General features: G+C 32.7%; 1 protein-coding gene across 1 annotated transcript in view; it reads right to left on the reverse strand.

The window, feature by feature from the left end:
* The window catches only part of LOC142327961 (uncharacterized), a 95,463-nt gene extending 70,272 nt beyond the window's left edge, over positions 1-25,191 (reverse strand). Inside the window, exons 1-3 of the mRNA XM_075371385.1 lie at positions 25,042-25,191; positions 9,176-9,547; positions 152-465 (exon numbers count right to left, since the gene is read on the reverse strand). Of these exons, the coding sequence (XP_075227500.1) occupies positions 152-465; positions 9,176-9,547; positions 25,042-25,191 (836 nt within the window). The remainder of the gene's footprint in view (positions 1-151; positions 466-9,175; positions 9,548-25,041) is intronic.
* Between the last annotated feature and the right edge of the window lie 353 nt (positions 25,192-25,544).

Genomic DNA, 25,544 nt, shown 5'->3' on the forward strand with positions numbered 1-25,544 from the left:
TATAACCACCTTCTTAATCATGACACCAATAGAACCACTTGGCAGAACGAACGCCGCATTAGGGGCCCTTAGTAAGATCTTCTTGACCGCGCCTAGTATACACCCAGCAGCAGCCCTGTCGCTCTCTGTCGAGTCGTAGAAAACAGTATACTTATTGGTCTGAGTATCATATTCGTCATCCATAATGACAGAAGTGTCTACAGCTATCATTCCAGGCTTCTTGCCCTCTGCCATTGCCCTTTTGGACTTGATGATATCAATAAATTGACAGGTATCTGTAACGCCCTCTGCAGGCAAGGTAATTAATTTGGCTTTAGACATTGTCCAGGCAGACCATCTCTTAGCGGTCATATCCAGAAGTTCCTCATCGGTTAATTCAAGACTTAATATGTCTTCCTGATCTGCACCAGGGGGCATATCAATCTGTGTATATTGCGAACTGGTCTCTGGAGTAGTCGTAGTCTCCTGCAGATGTTTTTAACATGTTTTTTCCCAGATGTTGTTTGTAATGCATCATCGGTTGTCCTAGTCGAAGAGTAACTCCTTTAAGCCACCAGTATAGACCTCTTATTCAGAGGAGGATTGTCTGATTCGTTTTTTGCCCTTGGGATCAGTCGGTTTCAGCGGCGGAAGGCCTGATTATCCCTGTCCACTAGCATAACTTTGTTCTGCTTTATCCGCCATGGATGATAAATAACAACTATGTAGCAATTGTGTTCTCCAAGTAATTCCCTTTAATTTGATACCCCACACGTGGGGTAGCCAAAAATAAGGGGGGGTCAATGGTTCCCCAAAATCGAAAAAAATTAGGGGGGTCAATCAATCGGGAATGACCCAGTTCGTATAGATCCTGAACGGTTTTGATCCAGGACCAACGGGGCGGTCAAAAAAAAGGGGGGTCAAAACGGTCCCCCAAAATAAAAAAAATAAGGGAGGTCAATCGATAGGAAATGACCCAATTCGTATTAATCCTGATCAGTTTTGGTCTACGACCAACGGATAACAAGATATGAACGTTTAAAGTTACCCTTATAAAAGTCTGTAAACTGTAGAAAAAATTCAGTATACCTACTGTTAGTGAAAAGTCCTTATTCACGTTAAATACAGTGACGTCACTCTCCTGTATTAACTTGTAAGAAATGTCCACTATAAAAAACAGAAATAACTCAGTTGACCGTTGTCTAATTTTCACAAAATTTTAAACACTTATTTGTATATCCATCCTCGATGTGAATCCAAAATTTCCGTTTAAAAAAAAACAAAAAACAAAAAAGTTTTTTAAAAAATTTTTAAAATTTAGTAATCCGTTAACCAAAAATTCTATTTTTTCTTTAGACTTGTCCAGTAGTCCAATCACAATGTTAAACAGCACTTTCCTGATAGATAAAGCCGAAAAAACCCGATCAAAAAGCAAAAAACAGCGGAGCGAAAATAGCACGTCTTAACAGTCCGAGTTCTCCCACTCAACTGCTCAATAGGTCTGTTGGCAGTGTCCATTCTTTTTAAAAATTTTTCAACCACATATTCACATGTCTGTCACAAGGTGTTAGATCACATGATCTTGCCGGCCAGTTCTAATATCCAAAACAAAAAATTACACGATTTGGGAATTTGGTCTGCTGCAATTGGATGGTTTCATATATTTTGTGCATAGTCTTGTTGGAATCATCCAAATCTGACAAAAAATTCACAAGCATTGCGCAATAACGAACAGCATTAACCATAACAGTAACACTAGTGTTGTTCTCAACTGTTCAACTTGAACACTGTTGAACTGTGAACTGTTGAAGTTGAAGTTCAAGAAAAGAGCCCGATCACTACACCAACCCAAATTTGCTTACCATACCATCATTTTGTGAATACATGAACACATTTGAACTGCTTTTGGCTTTTCACTTGCCCAAATTCGACAATTTTGTTTATTCATGATATCAACAAGGTGGAAATGAGCTTCATAACTAAAAACTTTTTCGCTGAAATTTTTAATTCACTTGGATGATGTATAATTCGTTTTTATTTCAGCAAAAGTCTCTCTCTCATAATATTTATAAAAAGAAATATACAGGAGTAGTACACACTAATATATTTGGTTGATATTTACTTTATTTTTAATATACTCATAATATGATGCATTCAGTTAGATGAAACTTGGATTTTCTTCAGCAATTAATAAATATTAATGATATGTTAATATTCTTATAATCAATAAATCTAATAAAAATGGTGGGGTTTATGTTTTTTTACTTTCTCACAAAAATGGATGATGTATAATATTTTTTTTTTTTTTAAATGAATATCATCATGTTATGTATACAAATAAATAGGCAGTTATATATTATATATTCAGATGCTATTTACTCATTTTTCATTAGAATAATGATGGATAAAAAGTTTGCTGGAAGATTAATTATCTCCAATAATACCACCAGTTTTATTCTATCAATGATATATTAGTATTTCATAATCTGTACAATCTAATAGATCAAAATAATAAAAAAAAAAGGGGCGATAGATTTTTTTTTATACTATTTTGCGAAAGTGGGTGATGTACACTGTGTATAATTCATTGTGGTAATTATTTAGAAAGATATGCACATTCAAGTCATTAATTTTTGTATATGTTGTTTTCTCAATGCTGATTTTAATTCTACAAAAAAATCACTTTATTGTAGTTTTTGACTTTGAAGTTTTAAAATGAAAAATCAAAAAATTACTAATTCCCATAGCAGCTGAGAATAGTCATTTGAATTTGTTTGAATACTTTTTTGTGTTTATGTTTTTTCCCTTTTCGTGTGATCCATATCTAATGTTTATTATTTGTTTTTAAATAAACCACTGAATTTTGTATCAACTGATAGATTGTAAAGAACGTTATTAAATTAGTTAAAAGGGATTTTTTTCACAATATTTAATATTTCCACTATAATTATCATAATTGATTTGACTTATTTTCAGCCCTTCATTCTCAAAACTACTTAACACTCAGCTGCGAGCGCTAAACATAATTTCAGAGGTACTCCAAAATGCGTAAACCACGATTATTAAGGTGACAATACTAGGAAGGGCAGGTAGTCACTCAGATCAATTAGAGGGAGTTCAGCAAACATAATCTAACCTCGTGTAATTATCCTTACATATTAAATTGGTGGATTGTTAGGCCGAGTCAATAATTGTATTGAGTATGAAAATAATGTATATTACTAATAGTACTGCGAGGTACTGCGAAGTACCTGCGAGGTACATAACTCAAACGAAAAGTGTCATATTGAGGTTATTTCTGAATCATTTCCATTAAATTTTTTTTTTGTCTTCAGTCATTTGATGGAGCTCCAAGATTTCCTATCCATCGTTTAATTTTGGTATACCCCCCTAAATCCTACATCCCTAACAATTTGTTTTACTCCCCCTGGACGGGGAGTCTTATTCTTTAAGACTTTGGAGGTTGGCGTCCCCATGGGCCTAGCCTCTGCAGCTTTTCTTCCCACTATACAGTGAGCTGCAGAACACTTTACACTATACACATATACTACACCAGGAACACTACATAAATTACAACATACACACTTACACAATTACTCAACAACATCCTACACTGATATTTCTTACATTTACACTCAGTGGTGTTGTGACATCTTACGAAACGCAACCGTAACCCAAGGTGGGAACAAATTGTGCCGATGGGTGAATGGCTCTACGTAGTAAGTCTCGAACGATGTCCTCTGGGCACCAGGGCGAACCCAGTTGTATTTAGCTCTAGCTCCAGTACGCGTGCGCTCTGCTGGAGTGGTCCATTTTTCGCCGGTACTCGTGGGATCAAAATTTCAGTTCCAATAATAAATACAATGATGGTTGGTGGTCCATCTGACCAGTAATTTTTTGTCGAGACCTTTTAGATGTAGATATCACTGAAATAAATGATGAGCTTCGCCCCCAAAATGTTGTTGAAGTTAAGCGTATAATGAAACGGCAGAGCGGAACAGAAGAACCGATACCGTCTCTTATACTGACATTCAATCTCCCTGTTCTACCAGAGAAGATTAAAGTGGGTTACCTCTCGGTTCGGGTATGACCATTCATACCCGAACCGGCGATGTTTCAGATGCCAAGGATATGGTCACACTACAGCATCTTGCTCGAAAACGGAGATCTGTGCTCGATCTGTTAAAGAAGGTCACAATGACACTAACTGCGAAGAAGGTGAAAAATGTGCGACTGCAGTGGTTCACACATACAGCCCGCTCCTGAGATTGCCCAACCTTTAAAGAAGAAAAGACAATTCTCAAAATCTGTACTGAGCAGAAGCTATCTTTCCCGGCTGCACGCAGAGAATATAAAAAGATAAAGAATTCACGGAACCTGGTTAAACCAAATGTATCTTTTGCCACCGCTACATCAAAACAAACTCCTACAAATGTTAGTAATCAGCAGTGCGGATCCTACAATGAACTTAAAAAACTTGTTCAGATGCTTTCTGATCAAGTAGCTTCACTTACAGCCACTATCTCAGAGCTGACAGAGATGAATCAGAGCTGACAGTTAGTGAATCCAACAGTGTGATTCATATGAAAGTCCCTGTTCCCAAAGTCTTACTGGTACGGGCAGGGACTATCATAGCTGGCAGTAAGCCACCTAATGAGCTCCCCGTAAAGGGAACCCACATAATCACCCCCTCTGGGATGCCTCTGCGGCATCCCATTCAAATAAATCTCCTCCACCATCATCTCATATACTGGAGGATATGGTTGAAGAACTACCCGACCCCAGGACATTGGAGTTCTTTAAAATAAAAAATACAAAAAATAAAAACCGAATCACGTACAACTAATTTTTATATAGTTTCCCAATTTTTTTTTTTTACCTTTATGAACATTATTCAGTGGAATGTTAGAGGTCTTCGGTCCCGCATTGAAGATATTAGAGTACTGGCGCACGCACTTGATCCACTAATCATATGTTTCCAGGAAACTCATCTCTGCAACATGACCCAATAACACTCAGAGGATACTTCTGTGAGAGATACGACTGTCTAGTAGACAGTAGAGAAAGTGGTGGAGTGGATATTTTCATGGATCAGGAAGGTGGTGGAGGATTCCTCGTCACCGAGTTTTGTTTTACCTGACGGAAAAATCTGTATGGCAATAAAATGCATGTTAATATATATGCTGAGAGGGAGAATTGGTAAAATAAAAATGGTGTTGTTACAGACAACCGCAAAAGCTCAAAGTGGACCTGTTCAGCGCATCAGGTTGACGATGCCAGCAGTTTCTGGCAGTAGCACGCTAATAGTAAGATCCGCGGGAAGATCATGTGCTGACCTTCTTCGCACTGTAAAACAATGTGTTACAAGAGAAGAGTGTGGAGATGTCCTGGCATTACGTATGGGTGCTGATGAGCGATTATGCATTCGGGTCAAGGGTCATACAAATGCAGAGGGTTTAAAAAACGTACTCAGAGACAGAGCCGCAGACCTACAGATTGATTTAAAACAAGAGGCAGTCGCAGGACTGTGGTCCAGCTCAGAGACTTGGACTGCGACACAACTGAAAATGAAATAAGAAATGTGGTGGCTCAAGTCATCGGTGATAAGGATGAATTTAAAATACCGATAAGACGGTAGTATTCAAAATGCATCACTTATCACAACACACAGAGCGGCAATGAAATTTATACAGGCGAGAATTTGTATACAATGGGTACTTTATAGAGTTCAGATAAGAATCCGATACTTACTGCTTTAGGTGCTGGGAGATGGGTCACTCCTCCTCTCAATGTTACAGGCCTGATCCCACTGGTCGTTGTTATAACTGCAGCGGACAAGGCCATAAGAAAAGAGACTGTACGGAGTCTTCAAGGTGCCTGAAATGTAATAAGGCTGGCATCAGACTGACAGCGGGGCCTGCAAGAAGACCGACTGATGAAACTGATGTAAGTCAATGCAAACCATAGCGCCTTTGGACCGTGCTCACGACGTGATTTGAAGAATGGCCATTGAGGAAAACATTGACTTTCTAGCAGTTTCAGAACCTAATATGAGGAGGGTGACTGCCTACACTTGGGAGGCTGATGCAGCTATTCTGAACGTATCAGGTTGGTATGCACAGATAGGTGTCTCTAGACATAATGGATTTGTTGCTGTGGAGTTGACTGAACATATACTAATATCTGCATATATCTCCCCCAACTCGGGGATGGCAATGTTTTCTGAATTTACAGAAGAACTTGAAGAATTTATAAGAGGACATCGCAAACCCATTGTATTAATGGGCAATTTGAATTCTGAATGTCGTGAGCCGGACGATAGGATCTCGACAAGACGCGGATATGTCATGCCCAGCATGTTTGCAGCAATAGGGCTTGTGGCATGTAACATGGATTGTGTCCCCCAGATACATTGGACGGGGTCATGGCTCGATCGTAGACATAATGATGACAACAGAAAGCATAATTCCAACTGACTGGAGTGTGCGACAGGAGGAACTTGCTACTGATCACAACACCATCACATTTTCTATGGGTTGCACATGGCCCGGATATACCAGAACCCCATGCTGGAAGCCAATGGATTACGAAGCCAGAAAAGTGGCAGATGAGGTCTTGCAAATGTTCGACAGAAATATACAAATAACCCCAGTACGTCTTTCTGAATACTTGCAAAACGCCTGCAGACATGCAGGACAGCAGGATGGACCACATAGATACTGGTGGTCCCCAGCAATTGCAGAAATAAGAGCATCAGTACTCGTATTGAGGAGAAAAATGCAGCGGGACACGCGTAGAACTGGTCGAATGAATGAGGGAAAGAGAAAAGAATACAGTCGAGCAAGAAAGCCATTAACTGATGCGATCAGAGAAGCTAAGATAAATGCACGGAAGACGTTCATTGCTGATCTTGATGCTGACTCTTGGTGGGGAGCCTACAAGGCTGTGATGGACTGATTTGGTAGACATGTCCCCCCTCCTCTTCCTGGTGAAATGGCGATTGAGAAGATGAAACGATTATTTCCAATTGTAGAGACCGAATGGAGGGAGATAGTAGTAGTGCTTGATGAGCTTAAATCTACGGTAACCACCTTATATCCCAACAAGTGTCCGGGGCCTGACTCGGTTCCAAGCAGCAATTTTCAAAGGCAGCCCATTACTGCCTTTGAAAATTTGCCACCATAGGCTACAGCCTAGCTAGCATATTTAGAAATCCACCACTGCTCAAACCTTCATGGTTGGAACAATAAAATTTTAAATAGAAAGAGTAAGGTTGCACATCATATTTAAATGATGTCGATATAAAAAATTTCAAAATATTAAACAGACAGGTTGACAAATATTTGCAGGCACTTATAAATAAAAAATTCAAAACCAACCTCAGATTCAAACCCCCAAACCTGTAGACACACATTAGTACCACTTTCAGTATGCAGGTTGGGAAGATTTGATCTAGTGTTTATCATCATAAATATTACAAGATAAATAATAAACTTGCATCCAGTCCGCACAATAATACAATTGATTTGCTTTTATGGAATGAAATGGTATACGATTAAAATAAAGAAACAACCTGTTTTCTGTGTAACTTTGTTTATTAGATTAAAAAATAAATAATTTGTAATGTACATTTGGAAATTAATCAACAATCAATCTGCTTAAATATTTAAGTGGATTTTATAGTACATAATTCTGAAATTGTTTACATTAAGAACAAAATGTTATTTATTTATACCACATAAAAATCACAATTTATGTATTATAAACATATTTCACAAAGAATACTTAAAAACACAATTGAAAAAGTGAAAAACACAATTATCTATTTCCTACAACTATTCAATTATCTATTTCCTATCAATTCGTCAGTCAAATAAAAAAAAAATCAGCTTTCTTCTATTGCATTCTGGATATTTAAAAAATTGTTCAAATTGGTTATCACTTACCTAACTGTTAACTGTTATCTATGTTTATCATTCACACTATATTAAATGTAATATAAATTTTATTTTATATATGTTATAAATAACTACCAAACACAGTAACAGAAAGCCTAAAAAAATTACCAAAAGTTGACCTTTATTCTATCTTTTTATTATATCTCTATCTATTAATATATTTAATTTATTCTATCTCTTAATCTATTATTAAGGAAAAAATCTATTTTTTCCTTAATGAATATCTTTAATTTATAACTTCACCCTCCTTGGGAGTGAAGGAATAATGAATATTTTTAATATTGTAACCTTCAACTGAGCTAGGTTAATACAACTGTATTCTGAAAATTTGAAAGCAATCGATAGGTTGGTTCTTTTGAGATTTTTTGATGAAATAAATCTCAAAAACCTTCTCAGTTATGCCAAGAAACATGAGTAAAAATTCGTTTGTGATTGATCGAGTAGTTTTTTTGTTTATCCTGAACAAATAAAAACCCTCTTTATATAATAGTATATAGATTATTTTATGTAATAAAAATTTAATTCTTTTATTTTTGTAATATTATTCATTCAATTAATTCAAATCATTCAGTTCAAACCCAGTTCACATTTCATTAATTCAATTCTTTATCATTTGTGCTTCAACCAGCAATTTTCCACTACTCAAATGCATATATATATATATTTTTTTTTTGAAACGAGATGAAATATATCCAAAAACCTTTTCAGTTATGCCAAAAAACGTGGGTAAAAATTTGATTATGTTGATTGGGTAGTTTTTTTTGTTTAACCAAACAAACAAAAACCTTCTTCCTCTTTATAAAAATAGTATGTATATATGTGATTGGTTATATATATAATTATATATAATACGTAAATGTTAAATGTGTCAAAATAGTAGTATGACAGTACACATTACAGCTTGTGAAAACTGCCTTCTGCAAAACCACATCGTTAGTCTGAAAAGTTGCTATTGTTAAATTTTGTTGAGTATGAACTTCAAATCAGCTGTAACATTCTTGTAGATTGTTGTAATAATTACGCACAGGAGGAATGTACAGTTATTATGCAATTGAAATGCACTTTTTCTACATAATGTAAAATAATTCTAATATATCGTCATGTGTCTTGAGTTTCACTAAAATAAATATTAGATTTAAAAATGTATAATAAGTATAAAACACAGCCTTATATTTTAAAAATAAATTATGTAAAAAAAATTGGTAAATACTTAATTTCTAAATAGTTTTATTATTAAAACATCCATTCAGATAACCATTTGATTGGCTACCTTTACAATAAATTTCATATACCACCCATGCTTTAAATCCATCACCAGATAATCTTTTATGAGCTTTATGTATTTTTTTAGCGCATTTTAAGTCATCAGTTATATCATCATCTTCTAAATCATCACAATTAATATGACAAGCTTTTCTTTCGTTTCCGTTTTTGTTACACCAAAATAATTCACTTATCTGAAATATTCCATGGTCATTACTATAATAATTAACTGCTGCTGTATCAAAATTGGATTCATATTTTGCTATGCAAACCCATTTTTCTAATTCATCTCCAGAAATTCCATGCTTATTTTTCAACTCTTCAGCAAATTCACAACGATCATAAATCTGTTAAACAAAAATTATCACTTTTTTGTTTTACGTGTATAAAACATATAAAAAGCAAAAATATATGTAGTATTAGAATTCCACGTACCATCTATATTAATGAAGTTATATTGATGACAATAGCTCAAAAAAGAATTCTGTTAATGCAATTATGCCATGTATCGTTTAACGCAAGTCATTAAAAATTCTTTAAAACATCATCATGCTTTCTTAACTGATCAAGTAAAGGGTGATTCAAAGAAACGGGAAATTTTGAAAGTTGTTTTGGTAGCCATAGGCGATTGGTACCACTTGATAAGTGGCGCCAGCCTCTCTAACCTAACCTGCCATTTAGTTGTCATGGATCCTTGGAATGGTGCGCAACGTGCATTTGCTATCAAAGCGTTTTACAAAAACAATGACAGTGTGGAGGGAGCGTGTAGAGAATTTTGCCGTCATTTTAATCTGGGACGGCACGACCGTGTCCATCAGCACATGCAATTAAAACATGGATATCTAATTTTTAGGAAACCGGTTCGGCAATGAAAAAGAAACCTCCAGGTACAACCGTCCGTACACCACAGAATGTTCAAGTTTTACAAGATGCTGTCACACGAAGTCCACATCGGTCAATCCGTCGTCTCTCAGCATCTTTATAAATCTTCAATTGCACAGTTCAAGTGTTCGAAGAATGTTAGTTAAGGACTTGCAATTCCATCCATACAAGTTGCAGATCGTCCAGGAACTGAAACCGAACGATGCAGTTGTGCGAGCACTATTCTGTAATGTAATGCTTCAGAGGATAAATGATAACGAAGAGTTTTTTCACGAACTGTAGATGTCAGACGAAGCGCATTTCCACCTCAGTGGATTTGTTAACGAGCAAAATTTCAGATACTGGGCACAAGAAAATCCTACGCAGCTACACCAGCGTCCGTTGCACAGCCAGAAAGTGACCGTGTGGTGTGCTATGTCATCTAACGGTGTTATTTTTTTGAGGATGACAACGGTCTTGCGATTACAGTGACGTCGGCTTGTTACGTAGCCGTGCTTGAAACCTTTGTTGTGGAACAACAAAAGAGATTTTCACCGATTCTTAACACAGCCTGGTTTCAACAAGACGGAGTAACGTCACATATTGCACGAATATCGATGGCAGCTGTACGCCGATTGTTTGGACAACGTGTCATTTCACGAAATGGTGACATTAGATGGCCTCCCAGATCGCCTGATCTCTCAGCTTGCGATTACTTTTTGTGGGGTCACCTTAAAAGCAAAGTGTTCCACAGTAGACCTGCTACAACGGAAGAACTGAAGGCAAAGATCCGAGAAGCAATTGCGGAAATTCCAGTTGAGATGTTACGTCAAACCATGAAAAATTTAACGAAGAGACTTCGTGAGTGTTTACGTAGAAGAGGAGGTCACCTAGAAGATGTCATCTTTAAAAAATAAACTAAAATGTATGTATACTAAAATGGCAACATTTGTACAATTATATGAAATAAAATTAATTTTCTAAAAAAAAGTTTTTCATTAAAGTTATTTAATTTTTAAAATTTCCCGTTTCTTTGAATCACTCTGTATTTTTTATAGCTTTATGGAAAATATACAGTGGCTCTCAAATTTTTTTACTTCTGATATCTCTTACGTGTTAAATAGTACATTTGGCTAAACCTTATGCATTATACTGTATAAGAATATGCCCTCTTAATGATCAGAGAACATATTCCAAAAATAGATATAATGGAACTCCAATACCTTTATTCTGTTTACATACATATAAATATAAATTATGACATGAGTAATAAAAAGAATATTGGTGGTACAAAAAATGAACAAATACATATTTACAAAAGCAACATATTTGGTAGGAAAATAATTTTTAAGAGTAGCTAAGTCAGCAGGGTTTTGATGTTAGGAGTATTATAAGTTTTGGGCGTTGAACAAGTTTGTATTACAGCAATACCAGCTCTTTACAAACTAATTTCAACATTCAACATGTTTTATGAAAATAAGTATGATATAAATCTCTTGAAAAAGTCAAAAGATAGCATTTTAGCTCCAAATTATTGCATGATTTCTTCCACTTCTTACAACCTGTTAAGGCCTTCAGCTTTAATGAGTATGAGGGATAGTGACCCCACAGACTGGAGCTAGTTATAGTTTTTTTAATTATTATAAATTAGCTGTAATTCATACTCATCTACTAAATATCAATTTTACACAACATATACACGCACAGATTATTGGATGGGTGATTCTATTAAGTGAGTTACGGACTCTGTATTTTTAAGAACTAGAGCAAAGCTACTTTCTTGTCAAGTCTAGTTCCAACTGAGTTTTTATGTTGTGAAGGAATTTAGTTTATTTTAGTAGTTCTTGCACAGGAACAAAATTTTATTTTTAAATATGATTTCATTGGTTGACGGCTCACTCAAAACCAAAATATGGTATAAAAAGACCAAATTCCTCTACAGACAGGAATGTATACAAATACATTGGTATACAAAATAAAACTTTTTTAATATTTGCCTAAGTGTGATACTTTCTCTGCATTTTTTGTGTAGATTAGAGATCTGTAAATAAAATTTTTTATCACTCTCAGTTTAATAGAAATGCCACATTAAAGGTCTAACATTAGTTATATTAACTAATGCTATGGGATATATACTTACATTAAAAGTTCTTAGCAGATTCTCTCCTTCTCTAGGTAACCTCAGGTAGATTTAAAATTCAAGTTCAACAGTAATCAGCTAGGATATTTACCTTTGTAATGATCTTCCAACTTGACATCCCATAGCTCTGAATAAATTTTTCAGTTTACCTACAATATCCTAGTAATTTTGTGATTTATGGACACCCAGAAAAATTTCTTTAAACACTTTCCAAGCCGAATGTTTTACATTGGTCAACCTTGAGTTAAACATTTAATTTTGAACTAGTTTTCCTATTTGTAGTCCAACAAAACGCCCTTCTTTAATTTTTACTTTACTTTTGGTTATTTCTGCCTTGTTACAAGAATTCTTGACTGTCCTTCACAGCTTTTATAGCTTATGGAGGCTTTTATAGCTTTTCATATCAATGAAAAGGTACCACTCTTCAGGTTCATGAACTTACCCTAATTGTACGTAACATAAGCTCATCAATATTTGTATAGTAAACCAAGTAATTTTCAGCTTCTATAGTCTAAGATTTTTGTATTTTTTTTAAATAAATTCCAACTTTGCAATCTTGGCCTAAAAGTTCAGCTTGATTTTTTGATAAGTTTAAATCTGTAACAGTCATTTAGCTCACCGGACTGTAATTCAAATTTTGAATCATGACTGTCTTCTTCCATAATGTCTGTTTTTTTATGAAAACAATTTTCAGGGGAATCTTGGGAATTGTATTCACTTTGAGGTAAATGAGTGCAGATCATAATGAAGAATAGAGTACAGTGTGTTCATTTAGACTTCTAAGAAATTCCAGATATATTAGTTAAACAGAAGTAACAATCTGTTAAGTGATCTTTTGGTTTACGCCAAACCATAGGAAAACCAGATAGCAAGGTCTTTCATGTGCCTTTTAGCAATCCTCTTAAGCTGACTGCACAATGCTACATATTATGTTATGAGCCCATGTCTTATCCTGATCAAGGATTTTTCAGTCAAAGTACAATTTTTAAGCTATTTTTAATTAAAGGTATAATATTTTTCTTATGCAATTTTATGGTGATATCATCACATACATTACAAAAACTGTCCAAATCATTTACACACTTACATTATGAGAATTCACTATTCACACACTCAAGAGATTATACTATTAAAGGCAGTAGGCTAATAAAGCCATCAAGCTTTGTGTTGTTTTGATTTGTATAGATATGATGAATCTTGTAGATGTACGCTTCAATAGAGAGGTATGATGTGATATATAATGTTTGTGTTATGAGTAAGTTATTGTTTAATGGTTAACGACTGATTAATAAAGTTAAAAGTATAAACTGAGCACATAAATGTAATTATATATAAATAAAAAAAAGTATACATGTATAATCATGCATCATATAATACCAACAATTTTTAAAATTAAAATTTTTGAATTTTTCAAAAACCTAGGGTGATGGAAAAATCTGGTTTAGATTCGTTTTCATCATTAAAAATCTGACTGGTTCCATGTGTCACTAGTTAAGAAACAAAAATTGTGTGTCAGTGTAATTTGCAATTGTTTGTGACACTGAACGACTCATCCCATGATATTTGGTGGTGAGACACTTAGAAGTATTTTTAAACCATGAGATACAAAGTAGCAATGCAGGACTTGTTAAACGGACTATTATACCTCTTATCTGATTTAATATCCACGAATAAAAAAACCTATTTAACCCTAGTAGAGGGTTATTAGGTTTCAACCTTTTCAAAAGGTTTAAAGTTAGGTATCTTAAAAAAATGAATATTGAATTTTGAGTACTTTGATACTCTACTCTTAAAAGTTGATTTTTAAGGTATTTTATGAAATTAATTTGAAACTTTCCGAAATTTAGAAAAGAGTTTCAATTATTTTCCTTTTACTCAAAATAAATTCAATGTTAAATATATTGTGTTTTTAATATTAATTTTCTAGATAAAATCTTATGATGAATGAGCTGTTAGTGTAAGTCTAAACGTATGTGAATTATCGATAGCTTTTCTACGATAATAATTAACCCAACGTTTTCTTCCGTTTGAGCTATCAATATTATAAAAATAAAGTTTTCTTGCACATTTTTTATAAATGAAAAGGAAAATCAAGATAATTGATTTAGATTAAGCCACTCCCCAACCAGACCGCTCGTCGGCGTAATTAATAAAAACAGCTTTTTCTTTTCCTTTTTTTCATATTTCCCGGTGTAATACTATGTCAAAACATTGATTCATAAAAAATAAATATTTAATTCTTTACAAATCACCTCATTCGTTATTTAAGAAACGCAATAAATATGTAAGAACTAATACAAACATACATATAAATAGCTTCGTACACAACTGCACTGGAAATAAAGTCCACAAAAAAAAAAATTATTGAATCTGAAATTTGTGTAAAATACCAACTCTCAGAAAAATAATCACTAGCCGGCCAGAGTTCGCTTTGCTTGCCCTTCCCATCTAACCAGGGAGCTCAGCTCCCTGGACTCACATTGTGTTTATTATCCTCATGCTTGTGAAAGTTACAATGATAAAATAACAATTAAAGCCTGTTCAATTTATAAAAAAAATAATTAATATATTGTAATTTCTTCAGAGCAACAGTCTTCAGAGCTTCAGGTCAACACAGGACATAAAACCTTGATTGTTCTGAAGTATGCTGAGACATTAATATCGGAAAGAACATATTCGGTTATTACCGCAAGCCGTTAAACGGTCACCATCTTGAAAGGGTGAAACATTTTGTAACAAAAATAGTCCTATATTCTTTCCAGGTATGAAAACTAAGTTTATACAAAATTATAGCTCAATCGGTAGGAGTAGTTTTTGCGTGAGAGTAACAGTTTCTTTGAAACTGTTAGATTTTTATATACATATATCAGATAAAAATCTGATACGGACACCACATGACTTCCTTGAACGCCTATTAAATTACATACATACATTTTTAAAAGTACATAAAATGTTATTTCATTAATAACTTGTAAATTTTTTTACAATCAGAGGTTAATAATTATTAATATGTTCAAATTAAAAAAAAGGAAAATGAAGAAATGTTGCAAACCAAAAAAAAAAAAAAAAAAAAAAGGAAGAAACTGTTGCAAACAAAGAAAGAATAAAAACATTAAGAGAAGATGATAAACATAAAGAGGAAGAAAACGTTAAGACCAAGGAAAGAATAAAAAGATTAAGAGAGGATGATGAATATAAAGAGAGAACAAATTTGAAAACTAGAGAACGTATACACAAATGAAGATGAGAAGAATTATATCAAACCAAAGAGCGATTAAAATGATTGCCAACAAAAAAATAAACGAAATGGTGATCAACTCCGACTTGAGTAATGAACTAAAAGATAAGAATTTTTTGCAATTTATTACAGATAGGGTATGTTCAGGTATGCCTCAGTGTATAATGTTCTTGTGAGCGTCTACTTCTCAGTCACTTTGCAATTAATTTTAATGAAGATAAATTAAACACAAATTCGAGAATAATTAAATAAAATTGAACAGAAATTAAACTAGGAAAGCCAAAAAAAAAACAATTCTGAATTATAATTTTCAATTAATATTAAATAATCAGATGTTTCACCAAATCTATTACATATACACATATGTAATACACACTTTTTTTTTTAACCTCCGGTACCACCGTTAAGTATTGCTTCAGAGGATGAGGCATATACACATACGTAATGATACTTTTTTTTTAACCTCCTATACCACCGTTAGGTATTGCTTCAGAGGATGAGATGAATGACAAGTAGCGTGTGAAAATGCCATGCCTAACCGCGATTCGAACCTGGGACCTCCAGATGAAAGGCAGAGTTGCTACCACTCGCGTCATGAAGACCGGCTATGTAATAATACTTATTAAATTACATATACACATTTTTAAAAGTAAAATAAAAATTTTATTTCACTAATAACTTATGATTTCTTTTTCATATTTTTTTTTTATTGTTATTACTGAATAATTATTTATTGTAAATATTTCTTTACAATCACAAGTTATTCATTATTTAATAGATCAATATATTTAAATTAAAAAAACTTAAAAAAAAGGAGATGTAGTCTGATTTGAATCGATGTTGCCTTCCCTTGTAAGATCCAAATATATCAGTTAATTCCAAAATCCAATTTTTTTTTAATTTTAGGCTTTTTTGGACACGTTTGATTCAATCGATTGCAATCAAAAGCGGAGGGGCACAACTAGATGTTACAACAGTCCTAAATCCAAAATTTTAACATCCTACGGCTAATCGTTTTTGAGTTATGCGAGATACATACGTACGTACTGACGTCACGCCGATATTAGTCAAATTTCAAGGATGGTCAAAATGGATATTTCTGTAGAAATCTGAAAACCGCAATTTTTTGCGATCACAGTATTTAGTTCGTACAAGGAAGTAAAATGTAAAAAACTAGAAGAAAAATAAAAATATTTTTAAATGAGTTTTTTTAAGAATATTCACTATTCACAATAAAGTCATTTTTATACTCATTTTATATTAGAATGATCCCGTAGCTGGTCATCGTAATCTGATCCTTCATTAAAATACAGAAAAATATTTTCTTAAAACGTTATTGGTTTGTTAAGATGATTTGGTCGCTATTTTGTAGAATTTTGATAATTTACTTGTCGACATGAATTATCAAAAAAATTTCACCAAATTTTTCTAATTTCGTTGCATTCTATTATGATTTTTGCTAAATTTGTTTATTATTATTCTTTTTATATATAGATTAATATAAATACGGTGGAGAGATTTATATCAAGAATGAAAGAAAACCTCTTCATGTTGAAATAAATAAGTTATGATCTGGGCTTCACACGTTTATTTATTGTGCATTAAATTTACGATTTTAGTTACCACTTTTAGTAAAAGGTGTATATATGTATAAATACTAAGTAGCTTGACACATTTAACAATTGTCAGTAGGGAGACTAAATCTATTTGGGGGTCATTGTTATTTACTACAACACTGAAATAAAAAAAAAATCATTAGAAACGTGTTTTGGCAGTGTAGTTTGTCAGGGTCAGATGTTGCTAGATGTCCTGTTTCTTTATTTCAAAGAATTACTAAATATTTTATAATACGTAAAAAAACTCGACATATCCAATTTAATAATACAATATAATAAATTCTCTATTTAATTATTTTGGATGTATAAAAATTTGGTTTTAAAAGTTAACATTATTACTGAATTACCATTCATGATTTTTTAAGTTTTAACTGAAAAGAAACTAATAATATACAACTACGGCATATTTGTTACGAAATAACACAGTACATCACCACACTACAGGGATTTCAGCACCCAGTTTACACTAATATCCATTTAAGTAAATACATTTTTTTATTACTTTTTTCATATTACTCATAGATAATATGACCAAAACCTTTGTTCGTACTATCTGTCATTTGCGCAACACATCTCAAACTTCCATCTAAACTTCTCTTTAAAATAAATAATACTGCAACAATAAAATAAAAAAATATTTCAATAAATACACTATTTATTAAGAGAGCAGAACAAATAAACCGCTTCATTCATATAACATCATACACTGTTTTGTTTTGTCGAAATGCCAACTCATATACAGAATGAGCAACATGAAATCGAACGCATAACGTAACCTCTGCAGAATCGGTAGGTTATGTTGAAATGAGATTTTATGAATGATATGGATAAATTAAATAAGAAAAACATAAATGTAATTTAAATGTTGCATTTATTTACCTTATTGTTACAAAAGATGTTCAAAATGACTATCCTGGGCATCGATGCACTTTTCTGCTAGACTATTCATATTGAGAGTCGTCTGATGGAAAATGTTGTTGTCAATTGCGTTGATTTCTCGTTGAATGTTTACTTTCAGTTCATCAATATTGTGGGGATAAGATGCATTAATTCTTTCCTTTAAGTACCCCTACAGGAAAAAATCGCAAGTAGACAACTCTGGGGAACGCGGAGGCCACCGTCCTCTTTTTTCCTGTCTAGCCTCCGGGAATTACCGTTCAGGTATTACTTCAGAGGATGATACGTATGTGTGTAAATGAAGTATAGTCTTGTACAGTCTCAGTTCCATCAAAGAACAACAGTTCTTTAGTAAACTGCTTTTACTAGGACTTGAACGCTGGAACTCTCGAACTCTAAATCAGCTAATTTGGGAAGACGCGTTCACCCCTAGACCAACCCGGTGGGTTACCGTCCTCTGCTCACAGCTCGTTGTTTGTCTTCTTCAGTTGTTGTACAGTTGTAACGCGGTACGGTTTCAATTTTAATTCATGAAGAAGTTTACTACAAGATGTGTATTTAACACCAGATTTTTTGGACTGGCAGTAATTTTTCAATATCGGGAGTGGCCTGTAGAGTCCTAACGGAAGGTTGCCTATTTCGTTTTGTATTTGAACCGAACCTGTTGTACGCCATTTTTTAACTAAATCGTGTATGCTATTCCTTGCTGGGATACAAGCATTCGGAAATTTTTGTCGTAAATGCCATAATTTTGTAAATGTCTAAATAATAATACCTTTTAAACAAATGTGTAAGGTGGTTGAAATAAATCTATAAACTTAATATCTGTATAGAATAGAAGGAAAAAAAAATAATGCAAAAACATTATCGAAAAAATCCCTTTCGGCACGCCGGAAGACGGAGGTAGATTTCATCGGTGCTAAGTAAGGTAAAAAAGATTTCCACCTTAAGTTAAGAAAAACGTCAAATTTACTCAATACGACAATGCTTGCAAGCGAAAAAAGTTTCAAATGTTTAGTATACTACAAGCCCCATCTTCTTACAATTTCAGCAATATTTTGGCAATTCCTTGCCGTAAGGGTTGGTCATATCAAAAATTGTTTCGGACAAAAGTTTTAGGTAATGTTTATAGGACTAACGACCACTTTAAACCGAGTCAATGCTGTGCCTATTAAGGGAGGTATGATTTTTTTTGTCTTCGAAATCCCATTTTTCCACCTCCTGGGCTGACGGTTGGTAATATCAAAAAACTTTACTTAAGTTTTAGGCCCTTATCCAAAGAATAATAGTAACTTTAAACGAATTCGATATGTTACTTAATAAGAAAGTTATAGCGATAATTTATTTTTTCGTAAAAACCCCATTTCCACCCTCATGGTCCGATTTTGACCGTTAGCGAACTCGACCGAGATTTTGGAACGAGTTATTTTTAAGAAACAATTTGAAAGTGATTGGCATAAAATTACAGCAGTTATCTTGTCCACAAGAAAGTGAAATATATTTGTATATGCATATATAAACTTTTGAGCTGAAGGTGGTTTTGGGGACTGGGGGATGTGATACGCGAAGATATGTCGAAATTTTCTGAAAGTGGAATCATGGTACCCATTACAATACGTAGCTTTCTTATGAAATCAGTCTTTTTTTTTTAACCACCGGAAACACTGTTCACCTATTTTGCTTCAGAGGATGAAATGAATGAAAATTTGAAATTTTTTAGCGTGTGAAAAAGTGCCATGCCTGACCGGGATTTGGATCCGGGACCACCGGATGAAAGGGCGAGACGCTGCCACTCGCGCCACGGAGGCAGGCTTATGAAATCTACCTAAAAAGATTGAAAGTAAAAATGTATCGAAAAAAAATTGAAATTAAAAATGTTACGACAGGATAAAATAAATATTTTATCCTGTTAAGATAAATATGTTAAGAAAATTCAGTGGTCGCCTTCGCTTTGCTACTCAAGCAGATAAGAATAATCGATAAATTAATAAAAAGATGTTACTAGTTTTACCTTGAACTTCCTTGTAATTTGTACGGAAATAGCCTTCACACATAACCTAACACAGAAACATAATATAATATATGCGTCTGACATTTCCTTCAAATGCACATTCTTTTTTTAATAAATTATTTATTTATGCGCTAACCCTGCTTATTTTAATCTTCTTTTAACCTTCTTATAATTTAATATTATCTTACTAAAAACGTGAATCACGTTTTTGAGGATCAGCATGATTTCAAAAAATGTATATTTAAAAAAAATATGTAAGACTTTTTTAAAGGTTATAAAATCCCTTGGAATTTGATCTTTTGACGTGAAACGTCTTTTGTCTTCCGCATTTACGTCTCTGAGAATAATAGTTAGGGAGTTATTAAGGCAGAACCGATATAGACCTTTTCGTTACTCTACAAATTTCTGTTCTGAAACCCGTATGAACATGGTACCAGAGCCTTGTTATACGGGTACCAGAACAGAAATTTGTAGCGTAACTAAAAGGTTTATATCGTCCTACTTTAATAACTCCCTAACAACTTAAATGGTGAGCTCGTCGATACTACTTTTGAGTTTGCGTCACTGGTGACCAGGTTGTCGTGGAGGGGCCACAGCGCAGATCGGACAAAACTGGCGCTCTCGCTCATTTCCATTCAGTGTAGCTAACGACCTAGACGTGACAGTGCGTTGATCCGTGTGTGTGTGTGTGTGTGTTTGTCGAGCTAGATCGATTTAAGTAATAATAAGTGTATTTTGGGCAATATTTATGTGTAAAAAATTAAAGTAAATGTGTAAAAAAGTATAAAAATTCAATATTTCACCCTCAGCCCGCTCAAAAGCCAACCGGAAATATAAATTACGCATATCGTTGGAAAGGGGAGGTTACGGGCCACGCACAGGTACCGCAATGTCCGGTGCCGAGCAAGCGAGACTGTTTTGGGAGCGTCGCAAAGTTGACACGGCGCGAGGATCTGTACCGCTGCTTATTATGCCTTATGTCTCTTAGTTCTCATATCACAGACCAATGTTGAACAAAATTATCTTCTAATATTAGTCGAAATAAATATCATGTACCATTTAGTGTCCATTTAATGTTAAAATTAAATTTAGTACGCAGTCAATATGTTGTTTTTCATTTCAATCAAATACACTAAAAGTGACTCGCTGACATAGAGCCGACCAATTTATCTGCAGAGTTGGCCAAATGAAGGAACTAAAATTTTCCATTGGAGACTACGTTTTATTCAACAAAAAAACTACGATGGTGGTTATCCCATTTAACTCTACAAATAATTTGGTCGGTCTGTATCTCGGATGAACTTCATCTTAAGGTCTGTAACGTTTCACGTTAAACCAACAGCCGTGCGCCCCGACACAGCGCCACCCGATTTTTTTACTTTTTATGTGATAAATAATTAGTTATGAAGTCCTGTGGGAAAGATCACTTTTATACTCTTCTTTTTTTTTATTAACTAAAAACGTTTTAGAGGATTTTTCCTCTACAAATTGTTTTTTCTTTCTTTATTATACTTTTAAATGTACCGAATTATAAATACACAAAAAATCAGTCATTAAAAAAAGAATACTTTCGGCATTAATACTTTGTTAATGAAATATATGGGCTCAATTTCTTTTTTTTTATATACCATTACAATATTATACGTTGTAATTTTTTTATAGTGCTAATAAAAAAATATTTGAGACATGTAAGTCAGACATTTGTAATATCGTCGATATGAAAATATCTGATTGAATTTTATTTTAGGCTGTTGCGACACAGCCAATTCTTCGAAGTATGCAAGAGCTTTTTTTCTAGAGTAACCATATTTTCATATTTTGTAATATTATTGCATTTTTTTTAACGTAATGTTAAATATTATTAATTTGTTTTTCAATTTTTTTAATTTTTAAAGTTTAGACCAATAGATGCAGCACGGCAGTCTGTTATACAATCAGATATTTCGTAGTGAAGTGTGCGTAATACTTTTTTAAAAATGTTATAAAGATTAAATTAATTATTGTCCAAATAATAAATAATATAATATCGATTATTTATTTGACAAACTGATAGATAATATAATAGTATATTGTTTAATTCAAATATTTTGTTTCTTATTATTTAGTTTGTCAATATTGCTGATAATATTCATTCAGTGGTAAAACAATTGAAAAATGTTTGTAAAAGTTTTACAACAAACTTTTATAAAACCTTTTTATAAAGGTTAAACAAATTTTTGAAACCAAAAAAAAAAAAAAAAAAAATTACGCATTTATAAAACGCAGTTACTTCATAGAAAATTTGTCATAACGAATAACAAAAAAGTAGAGTTAAAGATACAAGCTTTAAGTTAATATTCTACTAATCATCTTTGTTTAAAATAATTATATTACAAAACGAAAAAGAGATATTTTACAAATAGTAGTGGAATTTCAAAATTGCAAAAAATGTTTTTTGTAAGTTATTTACAGATTTTTTAGGTCTTATTTAAAATTTTGAACGTCATTTTTGTTTATCTTTCCAGTCTTCTGAAGTTCTTATACCAATCCTTCCACAACATCCCATCTATTGTAAATAGAAAAGAGTACACTTTCATTTTCTTCTTTCCATAAGAAACCCAATGAAACATTTTATTAGGCCTATTTCCATCTACCCTTCACAAATGACTATTCAATTTCACTTTTCTTCCTTCGATATCCTCTACTATATTCCCTGTTTCAGCCATCTTTCTCATAATTTTTATTTCACATTCCAAAATCTGAAGGCATGACTACTTCTCAAGAAAATCCATGTTGGTAGCAAATATTCTCTTTTTATTTCTGTTAGATCTTATGTCTCAGTACCATATGTGAGCACATTTTAATGCAATTTCCAGATATTTTACTATGGAATAAGGTATTTCTGCTAATTTAAAAAAAAAGAAGATACGTTAGATGAAGGCTATAATCGCATATAAAGAAAACTTTCATTTAGGAAATAAGAGAGCCAGCGTCAAGTAAGGTTTTAGGCATTAGAAAAAAATAATACATTGCACAGAGTTGTTTTATATGCCAGTAAAATGAAGTTATTATGAAAGCTTGATTTTTTTTTCATGATCGCAAAACGAAGTGTTGATATTAGCGCCCAAACGTGATATTTATATAATAAAAAATTAAATTTAAACGATTAACCTTAAAATTACATAAAAATAATATATAAACACAGTGTAGATGGAAAATTCCCATGAAGTATGTTAAAAGCAAATTAAAACCAACATTTAAAGTCAATAATTAAAATTTAATTTTAAGTGACAAAAATATCATCTGGCATATATTGATGAAAAAGATTGTATTAATAATCAAATTTTTGAATCCAGATCTACGGCTTAAGAAATCGTAAGACATTCAATAACATAATCAGATTGTTACCAAAAATGTTTCTGATGGTAGCCCAAAATTTAAATTTCCTACACAGTGTTGCATAACACAGTTCTCTATTATGTAGTGTACAGTCAACTGTCAGTTGCAGCGAACAAAAATGGGTGTTTCAGTCTGAGTCATCAGATATCCATGAGCGAGTCTAGTGTGCCTATTTGCAAACTGCAAATAATAACCTTCTCTCGATGCTTATTCCTACATGAAAAGCTCCAGGGTGACACAATGTTCTTTACTGGACAAAGTCCAAGGAAATCCTGAAAGGTGAATTATTTTGAAATGTGGTTTTACATCTAGTTTTGAATTACGGGATGCGGTGACTATGGGGCCTGACTAGTTACAGCCTCTCTTCTGATAAACAGAAGATGATCCTCCAATACATTAGGGTGGCATAGAGGATTAATGTTTGCTTTCAATCACATTCAATTATTTTGAACTTGCAAAATCTATTTTATCAAAATGATCTGTTAGAATTTTAATACTGTCTCCTTGCCAACATTCTGTTGTTTATGCAACTTGGTCTGGTGACCTATGGGTGTAACAAACTACAGGGACGCTCATTATATGAATGGACTTGGTTGGCTATAGGCACCAGTCTAAAAAAAAAGCTGCACAAAATATCCCAAGGTGTTCAGAATATCGTAATAATCATTTGGTAAATCAATTATAGAGAGGTATCATACAAAATACACATTAGTAAACATATCACAGACAGAAATAAGAATTTACATACAAATAAAATTACATTTACAACAAATAAAAATTTCTCTTGAAATTTATATAAACAAAAGTTGAAAGGAGAGAGAATTTCATTCACATAACCTATCATTGGGTTGATTTTTTAAACAAGATGGTAAATGATTTAAAAACAAAGGAACAGCAATGTTGTATTAGGCTGACAGAGAAAGAGAAAAAGATGTGTTGTTTTATTGAAGAATTTAGATAATTAGATGGGTTGAAAAAGATTATTAGGGAAAGATATTAAATTATTTCAGAGAAACAAAGATAAACAGGATGAATTCTCATTAGAAAAAAATTGATAAGGAAAACAAGGTAGTGTAAGGAAATTTAATATTATAGTACACAGATTAGAAAACAAAGAAAGTTACAACTGAAAAGGTAACAAACATTTTGAGATATAACAATGTGGAAAATAATAAAATTAACAATTGGCTTCTCAAAGTATCATGCCTAAAAAATAAATAATGAGAAAAAAACATTTTTTTCTTCAGATAAATGTGAAAATATTTTGTTTACATGTTTATTCACTTTCAAGTATTCTCATAGAATACACTAAAAAAAAAAAAAAAAACTGTTGAAAATATCTTTTTAAAGTGATAAAAAACTGTTAAGAAAAAGTTATACGATGAGTTTTGGGTAAGAGTATCTTTCTGGAAATAGAAATAGAAACAATTGAAAATAAAAATATTTTGCAATTTGGGTACAATTATTTGTGTTAACAATAAAAAATTTATAAGCACAGATTATTATTAATTTAAGAATTAAAAAAAATAATGATAAAAATACTCATTAAAAGTCGATTTATTATGTAAATTTCATAAAAGTTGTAAAACTGTCATAATTATATATATATATATAAATAATATATATAAAGTATTATCAATTTTTTTACTTATAGAATAGTATAGATTTACTTATATACGTTAAGCATATGTTTAACCTACCTTGCAATAAACAGTTGAAACCATCAATGCGAAAAGCATCAAACGCATTTTAACTATAATTGCCATCATGTTTAGATTTTGTCCTTGAGGTATCTTCTGACTACTGTTATAACCAGTGACTGATGCAAAAATGAATTCTGGCCCAGACATTCACCTTTATAAGGCTAGGCATTCAGTCCTGTTATGTTTATTAGTAAAATACATAATATAAACTTCCTTATATGAATTTAAAGATAAATTACCTCCATATTTACTTGAGAAACAGGTTAAAAATCTTATCTTTATAGATAACTGCCCTAGTTTATATACATCACTATTATATCAAATAATTAAGAATCATCTAAAAAGGAAACAGAAGAAATTCCATTAACTTTCTGTTTTAACTTTTAATCGTATGTAATTGTGTTTATTACAAATCTGTTTGCATAATTAATCAGTAGTCATCTAATCTATGCCAAAACAATAAAAAGTGCATTAAATTAGTGTAATCTGTAACACTTCCA

This window comes from Lycorma delicatula, chromosome 7, assembly GCF_047948215.1.
Source record: "Lycorma delicatula isolate Av1 chromosome 7, ASM4794821v1, whole genome shotgun sequence".
NCBI classification, from domain to species: domain Eukaryota; kingdom Metazoa; phylum Arthropoda; class Insecta; order Hemiptera; family Fulgoridae; genus Lycorma; species Lycorma delicatula.